Source organism: Salmo trutta, chromosome 33 (assembly GCF_901001165.1).
Source record: "Salmo trutta chromosome 33, fSalTru1.1, whole genome shotgun sequence".
NCBI classification, from domain to species: Eukaryota; Metazoa; Chordata; class Actinopteri; order Salmoniformes; family Salmonidae; genus Salmo; species Salmo trutta.
The window spans coordinates 27,487,256-27,500,342 of NC_042989.1; the positions used below are offsets into that span (position 1 = coordinate 27,487,256).

Genomic DNA, 13,087 nt, shown 5'->3' on the forward strand with positions numbered 1-13,087 from the left:
GAGAGAAGCTTCACAATATTTATGTTCACCTACAGTTTGCCTTTTTGAGCTTGCATGCAAGTTTGATCTCATTTTGAAATACGGGCTGTTTTCCAACTTGTAGTACACCTTTGGAACTGCATTGTACTGTATGTGCATTGGAGGTGCATGGCATATTTGTTAGAATGCACCCCACAGACTTTTAGTACATTTGAGTGAGTGTCAGTGTATTGAATATCATCTGTCCATGCTTCATTGCTCTTCACCTGTGTTGCTTTGTTGCGGTTACATCCATCTCTCCGTGTGATGATGTCATAGACATGGCTGCACGCCAGCCAATCAGCAGTGAGTTGTGACATGTCTGAGGTAGGCCGCTGCCCGTGTTATGTGAACTGTGAACTGCACCCTGTGTGCTCCACTGTAACAACCAGAGGTAAAGAAGCACTACCTTTACGGTAACCTTCTTCTTCTCTCACTCTCCCCCCCATTCCCTAGATTACCACAATGGAGTCTAATCTGAAGTCAATAGAGGAAGAAAACAAGGTGATTGAACATCAAAATGAATCTCTCCTGCATGAGCTGGCCAGCCTCAGCCAGACACTGATTAACAGTTTAGCTAATATCCAGCTCCCTCATATGGTAAGGGAACACCAAGAACGGAAATCGGGCAAGTTCCTACAAGCAAACATACTGTAGCATATGAGTTGATTCATTTACATACTCATCTATGTACAGTATTTATCTATTCATTTCTGTGAAGCCCATAAGGTTTCAGTGGTTGTGCATGCTGAGTTGAGCAGGGGCTTTCCAAGCCTACATCAATGAAAAATAAGAGTATTCCTAATTTCAGCCAAACTGAAAAGGGGAAGTTTTATATGAGGCGTGTGTTATGAATTATAGAGAGATTAGACAATCATTTTCAAACAAAGGTGTTAACAATGCTTGACTTGGGCAGGAGATCACCAGAGCTGAGTACTGGCACCTAAAGATTTGTATTGCTTGAGTAAAGTACTGACATCTACCTGCTATCAGTGAAATGAAAACTTAAGTTTACCACTTTGGCTCTCTGTCTATAGCTATAGACTACAACTTTTGTAAATTCAACAAACTTACTTGTTGATCTATCATGGATTTTCATAGTACAGTACATGCTATAATTGCAGGTCTGTATTTACTGTAGTGCTAAAAGTATTTAAGGCATGTCAAAAACAGCTTTTCTCCATAAGCATCCATTAGATTATTTTCTTATAGTTTCAGAAGAAAAGGAAAAAATAGCACTGGTCCAAAAACTATGAATGATGTCTGTGTCAATCACAAATTAAAATCTTGGCAATTTTTTATTCTTAAAACTCTATCTCCTTATCTTAAAACGTGTAACTTTTGTGTGTGAACACAATACATTATCATTCCAGAGGCTGTGATCATTCTGACTATGTTGTGAGCTGGATTCAGTTGCTGGCCCAATTCGCTATGTTTTCGTATGTTTTGCCTCTATTTATTTCACATATCAATTGTGTCAGATGTTCTGTTGGTGCTGTAGCTCAAATGCTACCACCTAGGGTTTGTTTGAGAGAGTAACAGTAACTAGGTAGCAACTAACAGTAACTAACCTTTCCCCCCATAGAAACCGCTGGCACACAAAGAGGCTTCCATTAGAAATAACAGCTGCTTACAGATGCATCAGAGAGTAAGACAATCATTCATCATATTCTTACTATAACACTGCTTTTCTTTCTGTTAATCCTTCTCCTTGTTTCCTCATCAGGGCACTGTATGAAAGACTGGACCTGTGTTTTGCGCAATCATGTTACATAGCAAGATTTTGCCCTGTATTTTAAGCTTTATCCAGAAATGGGAATTAAACTAAAAATTAAAGCAATTGTCTGAGGATAGTGCTGGACCATCTGACAAGAAAAGGGTACACAGTGCCCTAATGATAGTATCATCAAAACACAGGGCCATAATGATACTATCATCCAAACACAGGGCCATAATGATAGTATCATCAAAACACAGGGCCATAATAATAGTATCATCAAAACACAGTGACCTAATGATAGTATCATCAAAGGCACCATAATAGAGTCAGCAGATTTAGTCCTCTGTCTGGTTCAGAAACTCTCCCATTCATGTCCTCATGTCTTTCCCATGTCCATCTTTATTTCATTCATATGACCATATATTTTTCCCAGTCTTCCTGATTCCCATCCAATCCTGAATTTTCCTATATTACAATCTTTCTAACCTCAATGATCATCTATTTGAATGGGAAAATCTTGTTTTAGCCAAGTAGAAGTGCACTTGTTCGTTGCAAAGTGTATAAACATAAAATGTGTATAGACACTGCAGTATGACCCTCTCTTCCCAATATGGACGTTACTGCATGACATCTTTCTCTGTGTTGATCATCTTTGTCTAAGACCACCACTTCTCAGCCTTTTCCCTGTGGCAAGACACCTTATTTTTAGAGCAATCAAATATGAAAAGGCACTTCCATGGGGCTAGTTTAGAGACTAGTTTGTTTCAAGTGGTTTTATTATCTCTGGTTAGATTTGTTGTTAAAACAGCTCTTTGTAAGTCTTAGCTCCTCAAAGGATGATTTTAGAGAGTTATTTTCTGGCCTGTCTTCTGTTCTCTGTTCATCACTTCTCCTTCTTATGATCTCACCTTTCTGCTGTTGTTGAAATGTTCCACAGGAGCCGATCAGCGATCAGAACTTTGATGCTTATGTGACCACTCTAACAGACATGTACACTAACCAGGAGCATTACCAGAGTCCAGAGAACAAAGCCCTGCTGGAAAACATCAAACAAGCGGTGCAAGGAATCCAAGCGTAACCCAGCCTGCTACCAAGCCCAGCAAATGACAGAGCATCTTCTCAAAGAGGAGTGAAAGAAATCAACATTCGCAGGAAAGAGCTAGAAGTGACATGATAGGATGATGCCTCATGGTTTGCTGCTGTAACGTATCATACAGTGTTACATATTGATTTTTCGTAAAAAAAAAAAAAATGTTATGCTTAGAAAAATTCATAATGATTTTTCATTTTGTTCTTGCTTTGAAGAAAAAAATAAATAAATGACAAAATAGTTTTTGAAAACATTCACCTTTTGTACGTTTTCATACTGTATGAACTGACATAGTGTGGTGTAATGTTAATAACTGCTCATGTGTGCACATTTTTTGTGTATATTTCTGAACAGTAAGCTGTATAACATAAGACTTTAGTTCCTTTCAGTGCTTGATGATGAAGCATTTCAGATGAAAAAGCTGCACTGGACAGTGAAAAAAAAAGTTTTTAAAAAATGGGGGAACTGCACGGAGGTAGCTACTTTTCAATGTTTTCCTCAATGGATGACTTTGGAATTCTAAAGATGTTTGTTTTTTCTTGTTTGCAGATTGTTGAATAGCAAGACTTGGTTGCAAATTACTTTATTTTTTAACAATGCTTGAAAAATTCTGTCTTCTTTTTAAAAGTTTGGTAGCTATAGGTGGGGGCATTTTTTATGTGTTGGAAATGAGTATGGAAAGAAACTGACTTGATGTTTGTATGAATGTAACAGTTTATTGTAAACATCATGACACGGAAACCCAATGGTGAAAATCCCATTATCTAGAAAGTACTATTCGCTCTTGATATTTTGTGTTTGTAGATACCCATTGGTGATGTATAATGGCAATAGAGTATGCAGAACTCATTCTAGCATTTAGTAGTTAGTTCTGTTTCAAATTTCGAAACTTCTGTTGCTAGAATCGGGCAATGTCTCAGCAATATATATCTAAATCATGTTTATAGATATGGGATGCAATCTACAGGAAAAAAATATTTGGGTATATGCAATGACCTGTTTATAAACATAGGGGTGGAGGAACAAATTAATCTTTTTACTATATATAAAATAAAATGTTTTATATAAATCTTTTAATTACAAAGAAAGTATTTAAAAAAGTTGGACATTCAGTTGTAAAGATGAAAGATGCTCTATGAGTTCCACTCTCTTTACAGACAATTTTGCACATAAGGGACACCTTGGTTTCCATGTTTTGATGTTTTGACAGAAACTAAAGCAGTACCTGAGAGCCTACCGGAGGGTGACAAAGGTTTTGTAAAGAGTATTTATACTAAAGTATGAGAGAGAGCGGGACTTACAGGGTCATTGTCCCCACTTGCCAGTAGACTATTTGCACTTGTCTTAGAGATAGTATCCTAACATGCGGCGGCGTGCAATTTCCAGGTGTTCCTTTGGCACACGATTGGAGCAAATAACTGCTAAGAGCCACTAGGTGATGAATTAGTACCACTGAAAGAGACTACAGGGATTTGAATCAGAAATTACGATTATAACCATACGAGTAATACTGTATTATCAAATGGTCAAACAATGATGCTATTTCATTTTGGTATGTTATATGAATATTAAATAATCCCCAGCAGCACTTTATATCTAATCACTGTACAAATTAAATAGTAAATAAATTAAAGGTAAAAAAAAAGAGGAAGTTTAAAGAGGTTGTTTTCCCATTAGGCTTGGAGAGTGGGAAATTCACTCTTCTCGTTGACTCTTCTGCTCTGAATGAGGTGATGCAGTTTCATGTCTGTATGCGGCCCCTCTTTATGTTGTGGTATTAGTTGTTAGCGACCATGTTCAGAATTGGCCTTCTTGAGAGCTAATGCAAAGGTGCTTGTCATTCACCTGATCTTGTCTATTGTACTTTTCCATCCTCTTTTAGGGCTCCATCGTCAATGACTGCATACAGTATGCCTTTCTCCACAGCATCGTGTCTGCAGCTTTTTGACAATATAGTAATGCTTTCAGTAGAGTAATACCTAGTATCAGTTTTTGAATTAATTCTCATTATCAGTACAACGGAAAGGGATTTAAAGCACAAACCGGCTGCTCATCTACCATTAGTACATAATATCAAATTTGAGAAAAGTTATCTGTGACTATTTACATAGGGAACACAAAATGTGTCACATATTAGAATGCTGAATTTTCATATAAATTATTGTGAATTCATCAGAGTTTATTTATTATAACTTATTCATTTTGAGGTTGATTTAGGTAATCATGAACAAAAACTGGATTTTGTACAAACTATTGTGCTCTCTGTGAAACTGAAGTTTAATTTATTTTTGTACTACACAGCATGGATTTGTTGACATTTTCATTTTGCTATAAGTCTGTGAGATCACAAGTTGCTGTGATATTTCATTTTTAAATTGTGAACTTTGTACAATTCTTGTCATGCTGGATGTTGACACATCTTACTCTGAATAAAGAAAAAATTGTGTTGCCACAGGCCTGTAAGTTTGATGGTCAGTCATCATTCTTGTTCATGCTCATTCAAAACCCACCATTCTTGGAACACTAAACATTTTGCGTTCAGTGAACGGCTGCATTAATTCCCATGTTTTTTTTTCAATTCACAAAATAGTTACTGAATTTTACATTCCAGGACAATCCTCAGATGTTTTGCAATAAGAATCAAGCTTTCTTAGGATAACACTTCATGCCATGTGGTAAATGTGGATTCATTGAGTGTTTTGTTACAGGCATATGCCTTCCCTGTAGCTCAGTTGGTAGAGCATGGTGTTTGCAACGCCAGGGTTGTGGGTTCGATTCCCACGGGGGGTCAGCACACGGGGGTCTGGATAAGAGCGTCTGCTAAATGACTAAAATGTAAATGTAATATACTTCCCCAGTGTCATACCACTTGAAAACCAGAGGATGGCAGCACAGAGCCTGTATAACATCATAGTCCTATGGAAATGTTCTTAGCTGTCAGTCTCGGGCTGAAGTTAGACGGAATCCCCCCAATTACCTATAATACAACACAAAATGTATCGAACATCAACCATCATATTCAGAACTACTATTATGAGCTGTAAATACATGGAAAGTAACACAATAATTTGGAGATAAGGCTGGGATTATCAGACAAATCCTGAACTATTATACATCCTTCCTAAACCATATCATAGTATGGCAATGGTTTCCATATTTGGCTGAGAATGGGCCCATCAACTCATTGTCTGTCCTACATTCCACCCAGCGGGAGACAAATTGGCAACATTTTACGGCATCATTACAGGGTAACTATGGTAATAAAATATTTATAGGTGCATTACAAGCTCAGAAAATTACCTAATTGTTGTGAATAGCAATTTCCTGGAAGCTCCAGAAACGTGAGTTACTGTGGTATAACTGTACCATGTGTTTATTGAAGAGTACATTGATCAACTTTTAAACAGATGATGTATAAAGTATAATTTTATTAATCATACTTTCCATTAGGCCTAAATCTACTTTGACATGGTTTCTTGATTGGCTTGCTCCCGGATCCAATATAACTTGTAACACTGCCCTACTTCTCTCTCTCTCTGCTGTGAGGGAGGGAGCGGGTCTAAGGCAGCTGAATTCAGCTTTACAATAACTCTGCCGATGTAGTAGTTAGTCTGCGAGAGGGGTAGCTAGCGGTGTGTTCTCTGCGCTGCTGACTCCCTAGCAATGGCGCTGAGGACAAGCCAACTCTTCTCCCCTTTTCTAGTCGCGGTAGTACTGATTTTGGTCGCAGTTGAACCGCAGCCTGTCATTTCTTGTCCAAGCCGGTGTTTATGTTTTCGTACCACCGTGAGATGTATGCATTTAAATCTGGAAACCGTACCTGCTGTCGCTCCATCGACAACCATCCTGTAAGTAACGTTACATTGTATCTAAAGGGAAAGTTTGTAGGCTATGGAGGGAACGGAATGAACGCACAGATTGCTGGACGGATTGCTGGAGGAGTAACAACCAATCCAAGCGCTTTGCGATGGCCATACGATCGCTTATGTTTGTATTTAAGCCGAATAATTTAAATTGTGTTAATGTATCAATTCTTACCATATTTAAACCACAGTTGAGAATGCAGTATCATAAGAGCTATCCTCTTCTGGACCAGATCACCATTCTGGTTGCCAATATTCAAAAGTTGCAATGATGGATTCTGCAATTTATTTTCCAGGTTTAGCTTACATCTATCATACAGAGACCAACATTCCACTAATTCACCATGCCTGTTTTTTTGGTTGGTATATCTGAAAGGGTTAGGAGGGGAAAAAAACATGGCAAATTAAAATCCATCCAAAAACCTAGTCATGATTCATTTTGACAGACCCTGTAACCAAAATACATTTTTTTACATTAACATACCACATATTCTGTCTGAAATGGGAATTATACATATATGCTTGTTCCGGAAACTAGGACAAACGCTTCAGACATCAGAGCATAGTCAGAGCCCCTTTTCTTCTTCTTCATCTCCTTCTTCCTTCCTCCGTTGGACGCTTCTGAATCTGTCAGTGTTGAGTGTTGTACGGAGGAAGGCTTTGGAGGGGAAAGCATGTGTCAGTTGGCTCGCAGGACTTTGAAGTAAGCAGCCACCTGTCGCCTTGCCCTGCCGGCCTGCGCTCAGTCTTGTCAGAACATGAATGCAAAAGTCCCTGCCTTCCCATTCTTCCACTGTAAATTGTGCACGAAGGCCAGCAATGCAACTTTCAACTGAACTCAAGCACTCTTTTGAAGGATCGCTTGATTGTGGGGAATATGTATCTCCCTGAATATGAAGTCTGTCTGCATAGCAGATCACATTAAGCCTTATTAAACAGAAGTCAGGCTGGATTAAAAGCAGCTCCTTTGAAGGAGAAAAGTGAGTGTGTATGTTTGTGTGTGGGTAGAACCATGTTATGACACCAGTCCTGTGTCATACTTTCTGGAGGCTTTATGGACCCTTATGGAGGCTAAAAATACATCATTTTGATCTAATCCCTTTCTCGTAGCTTAACTCATTTCAGCCACAGTCCCAGGACCAAACCACTGGCCCTTCCGACCTGGGTCAGCTGATGGCTGGCTGTGAGGGCTGGGGGGCAGAGGTGACTGGGTGGGCATGTTGGAGACAGGAGGTATTGTATGTAGAGGTTCATTTGGAGAGATGCTGGCTGGCCAGGCCCTGACGGTCTGGGCGTTGCATTCCTTGTCCTGATCTGGCAGTGTGCCCGTCTCTGATGTGAAAATACCTCCTCATCAGCATTCCACAACCAGGTTCCTCAAAGCTGTGGGAATGTATTTTGTTGTTGTTTGAAATCTCAATCTCTATTTCTCCTTTCTCTGTCTCTCAATCTATCGATCTCTCTCTATATGTCTTCCATTTTTTGTCTCTCCATCTCTAAGTTTCTCTCTTCTTCCATAGTATTCCCTTCTCTCTCTCTCTTACTTTCTCCCTCTGTTTCACTCTCCCCCTCTTTCTCTTTCCCGTTCTTTCTCTCTCCCTCTCTAAACTTATAAACCCTCCCTAGTTCTCTCCTGTGATGGATTTGATTAGGGGAACATTTTGGTTGGTTGGTGCAGGGCAGGCAGCTTTGTGCCAGATGCCTGTGTCTCCCCTGAGAGGCCCAGCTGGAGCTCAGTCTGACCCCAGTTCTGTGGTGTGTGTGTCTAAACGCTCTGAGCCTAGTCATTCTACCCAGTGTGTGTAATGCATGCTTCTCTACTGATGTCAATCCCTGAAAGAACTCAATGGACCCTGGCCCAACCACTCGGGCTAAAAAACATACACACATATTTGTACATTGAATAAGAGAATCTCAAAAAGTCAGTGGCTCGTGTGAGATAAGTATCGTTGAACTCTAAACATCTCTCTTCCCTTTACTTCCTGAAGGGAACAGGGGAATAAGGTACACCCAGGACCTGTGCTCGGTGCTCCCGTTGTTTTAACTTTCAGGGTTTTTCTTTTTTTCCTCCCACCATTGATGTTCCACATTTATTTTTCAGCTGTTGTCTCTGAGGACTCTGTTTGAGGCATAATAGTAAATGACCCTTCCTCTCTGTAACGACACTGCTGTACTCCTGCTCTGGGATTTCCTAAGATGGAGGAATGATTACTTTCACATTGTCAGCTCTATTTTGCCATCAGCTCTCATGAATCCTCTCGGCCTGTACCGACACACAGGCCCACAGCTGTTGATGCTTATTGTTCCGCTTGCTAATGCTCTGTAAAGGCACATTTTAAGCCATAAAAGACACAAGTGGGGATGGGTATCGTTAGATTTTAATGGTATTACTACTATTACCGATACTGCTTATCGATCAGGTACTTTAACGGTATTCTTATCGGTTCTTTTTGTTATTTTTTATGAAAAAAACCCCGAAACAAGTTAAGAACAGAATTAACATTGCTTTATTTCCTGAAATGTAAAATAAATCAAATAAACAATTATTTACAGCAAAAGAAACAGCAATGTTTTGAACAAATCACTATTATAGACTCTAATGTTGTGATGATGGAAATGTAAAACAAATGAAATAAACAATATTTTCCTGCAAAAGAAAAGACAGTGGTATAGAGCAACACGGGGTGGGGCATGCAGGTAGGCTGCAGAAGGACTAACAGTTCTTAGCAGTTCTTCTGGAGAAAGATCAACATATTTGCCTTCTCTGGCAGAAGTCGGGACCTCTCCTTGCTTATTGTGTTCCCTGCAGTCGAAAATACCCTCTTGCTAGGGGTGGAGGAGGCTTGAGAACAGAGGTAGCTTGTTGCAATGTTTGTGAGGAGTGGCAGAGTAGCTCTCTTCTCCCACCACCACATCACAGGATCTTCAGCCATAGGGACGGGAGGCAGGCCTTTGTAGAGCTAAACCTCTACGTCAACATGCTCGCTGAGGGTGAGGGACGAGGTGTCCTGTTGGATCGTCAACCTCAACTCCCTGTCCTCCTCTGAGAACAGCTCCTCCAAGGCACTCCTTGTTTTGTACAATGGAGGGACTGTCTCCTCCATTTCCTCTCCTTCTCCTTCAGGCTCCTCCTCCTGTTGCTGGTGCTCTGTGTCTGTCTGCTCCGGCTCTTCTGACAGCCCTGGTGTTGCTCCTGTCACATTGGCCTCAACAGCTGCCTTCCTCAGCCTGTCTCAGGTGGCGTCACTCACCGGCCGCCCTTTAAATCTTAGGTCCATTGCTGTGGCCTCATGCAGGAAGGCTTGAATGTCCTCATCCTGATAGCGCTCAGAGAGGTTCTCCCACACCTTCTCTTTGATGGTTGCCACTAACGTTGTATCTTCATGCTTCACAGTGAGGTTCTCTTCCAGTTTGTGGAGGATGGGTATGATCTGTCCACAGGGGGCATTCCTTTCACATGACACACACACTGTGGATGTATAGAGGATTCTCATGAGCTGGACAAACTCCTCAGCTTTATGGAAGTCCTCGTCCTTCAGACGGTCCAGGTTGTCCTTGGTCATTGCTTTGCACAGTCATGGGTCCAAGGCTGCTGCTTGGATCGCTGGATACTGCTCCATGAATCTCTATCATTAGATAGAGTTCCATCTGGTCTTGACATCAAGAATGAGTGAGTGTTGCAGAAGGCCTGAAACAACAACAAAAACAACATACATTTAATTACCGCACACTTGAATATTGCATTAAATTGTTAAATGTGGGAATTTCAAAATAATACTTTAATAGATTGAACTGGCTTCTTTCCAAGGAGCTGCTGCTTTTCCTTCCAGACTGTTTTGGACATCGAGGATCTCTTGAACCACACGACCACTGCTCTGATTTGGGCTGCCCTTTTATCAATGGAAGTCATTTGGTAGTTTATGCGCTGGGAGTTTATGCGCTGCCAGATTCAATGTGTGCGCAAAGCATCCTATTTTTACGATGTGTAGCCTCTTGATGGCAACATTCATATTGCCAGCATTATCAACAGTCACAGCTACAATCTTGCTCTATCTCAAACTCTTCCAGAATGTCTGAGATCTCCTCTGCCACTACTTCGCCAGTTTGCAATTTGTACACTGCCCTGGTGTGGAGGACCTTCTGTTTTACACTGGCCTGGCTTGTGGTCTGCACTGTAACAGTGAGATAGTGGTCCTGACAGAGGCTGGTCCACCCGTCTGATGGGATGGCCAGCTTTGCCACTTCCTTCAGCTCAGTGATCACATTGGCCTTTTCTACACCACACCAGGTAGGAATGAATGTGTCACTGAAGTAACTCCTGGAGGGAGGGTATATTTGGGGTTGAGTGCCTTGCTCATCTCCCTACAGTAAAAAAATATGTGATGAATTATCATTATTGAATTATTGTGTTGTTGTGTATTGTATTGTGGAGTGATGGGACTAACATACAACCCTTTTATACTACTATATCCTAAACATTAATACAATTCAATATATATTTTTGTAATTTTTATTTCACCTTTATTTAACCAGGTAGGCTAGTTGAGAACAAGTTCTCATTTACAACTGCGACCTGGCTAAGATAAAGCAAAGCAGTGCGACACAAACAACAACACATAGTTACACATGGAATAAACAAGCGCAATAAGTAGGCCATAGTAGCGAGGTAATTACAATTTAGCAGATTAACACTGGAGTCATAAATGAGCAGATGATGATGTGCAAGTAGAGATACTGGTGTGCAAAAGAGCAAAAAAGTAAATAAAAACAATATGGGAATGAGGTAGGTAGATTGGGTGGGCTATTTACAGATGGACTATGTACAGCTGCAGCGATCGGTTAGCTGCTCAGATAGCTGATGTTTAAAGTTGGTGAGGGAAATATAAGTCTCCAGCTTCAGCGATTTTTGCAATTTGTTCCAGTCACTGGCAGCAGAGAACTGGAAGAAAAGGCGGCCAAAGGAGGTGTTGGCTTTGGGGGTGACCAGTGAGATATACCTGCTGGAGCGTGTGCTACGGGTGGGTGTTGTTATCGTGACCAGTGAGCTGATCACTGACAGACTGTTACCTAAAGCCCTTGGACTCCACTGTTGCAAAGGGGTGTAGGCCTTTCACTATGAACTTGATCACAGCTAGTTGGCACTCATTCACCCTCTCCTCAGTCATCCTCCCACTAGCTGCCAGCGTGAAGTGGCTTTGGGCTGGTCTTTGGCTTGGACCAGCTGTATTAGAGGGAGGAGTGGGTTGGTTCATTGTAGCTGCAACTTTAACAAAAAAGTTGCAAAATCTTTAAATGAGTGATTGAATTTATGAACGCACCCATAGCTAAACAATCAGCTGGCTAATGGTTCCTTTTGATCAGGAACCCATGTTCTCATAATCTAGTTAACTCAGTGTGTGGGCTCTAGGCTGCTAGCACACATAGCTAACGTAGATCAGGCAACGAGAGATGAACTACGAGCTAGGCAGTCAAAAACTGTGCTTTTCTCTGCCTTTACATGATGCACTTTCGATAGATGTTTGGACAGATTGCTCGTGTTTCCGCCCTTACAAGCAAAAGTCTTGTTGCACTTGTGGCAACGAGCATTGTCAGCATCGACTCTGGTGAAGTGTAACCACACTTTTTAACGTTTAGTTCTCTCCGCCATCGTCACTAGTTAAGAGCAGAGTGGTTCTTGTGTGTGCGTGCGCTGTAGTGTGTGAGAGACACAGGCTCCGCCCCAGAGAGATCTCTCTTCTGGTTTGGGAATAGCGAGAATGCATCATAGACGAATGTCTTCATCTTATTGCAAATTACAAACGGTTGGTAAGATAAAATGTGCAAGATAACGTTTATGTAGCAATAATAAATAGGACATTTATTTTCTTAATTTCTCCAGTACCGAAAGCAGAACGGATAACGTCAGAGCTTGTCGACACTACGGTCTTTCATAATTTAGCCCCGGGGCCCATTTTAATTCCTTCTGCTTGTCTTGTAATTGTGAGGTTTGGGTAGAGAATGTTTGTGGCATTTCAGTGCATACCGGATTGTTACGGACTGTTTCCTTTTTGGTTCTTTCAAATGTAGATGTCTTGTCTGAAGTCTTACAAATAGTCTCTTATTTATGTACGTATATTAATTTCTCTGTGGTGACCTGCATGTGTTGTCACATGGTCTGGCACCCACTGCAGAAATGTGTTAAACATTGTGAAAGTGAACCCTTATTATAAACACATGGGCAACACCATGGCAAAGGGGAGTCTGTCCATTGTAAATGTGTCAATGTGCTAGCTCATAAAGTGGCTTGTTATGGCCTAGTTGGCCTCCTTTAAGTAATGTTTAGTATTCAAATGAGCTCCTTTATTAGCGTTTTCACTCTCACACCCTGTGGTGGATGTGGTGTTTTTAACAGAATTA

At 40.8% G+C, this 13,087-nt stretch overlaps 2 protein-coding genes across 7 annotated transcripts in view; both read left to right on the forward strand.

Moving 5' to 3' along the window:
• The window catches only part of LOC115172775 (myelin transcription factor 1-like protein), a 160,146-nt gene extending 154,855 nt beyond the window's left edge, over positions 1-5,291 (forward strand). For 3 of the 6 annotated variants that reach the window (XM_029730515.1, XM_029730514.1, XM_029730516.1), the window contains exons 21-23: positions 475-618; positions 1,604-1,666; positions 2,676-5,291. In XM_029730515.1, the coding sequence (XP_029586375.1) occupies positions 475-618; positions 1,604-1,666; positions 2,676-2,816 (348 nt within the window). In that variant the 3' untranslated portion in view covers positions 2,817-5,291. The remainder of the gene's footprint in view (positions 1-474; positions 619-1,603; positions 1,667-2,675) is intronic. The other 3 variants (XM_029730517.1, XM_029730518.1, XM_029730519.1) reach the window with 2 other exon arrangements.
• A 1,137-nt stretch (positions 5,292-6,428) lies between these two features.
• Positions 6,429-13,087, forward strand: part of LOC115172777 (peroxidasin) — an 85,537-nt gene continuing 78,878 nt past the window's right edge. The window contains exon 1 of the mRNA XM_029730520.1: positions 6,429-6,676. Within this exon, the coding sequence (XP_029586380.1) occupies positions 6,492-6,676 (185 nt within the window). The 5' untranslated portion in view covers positions 6,429-6,491. The remainder of the gene's footprint in view (positions 6,677-13,087) is intronic.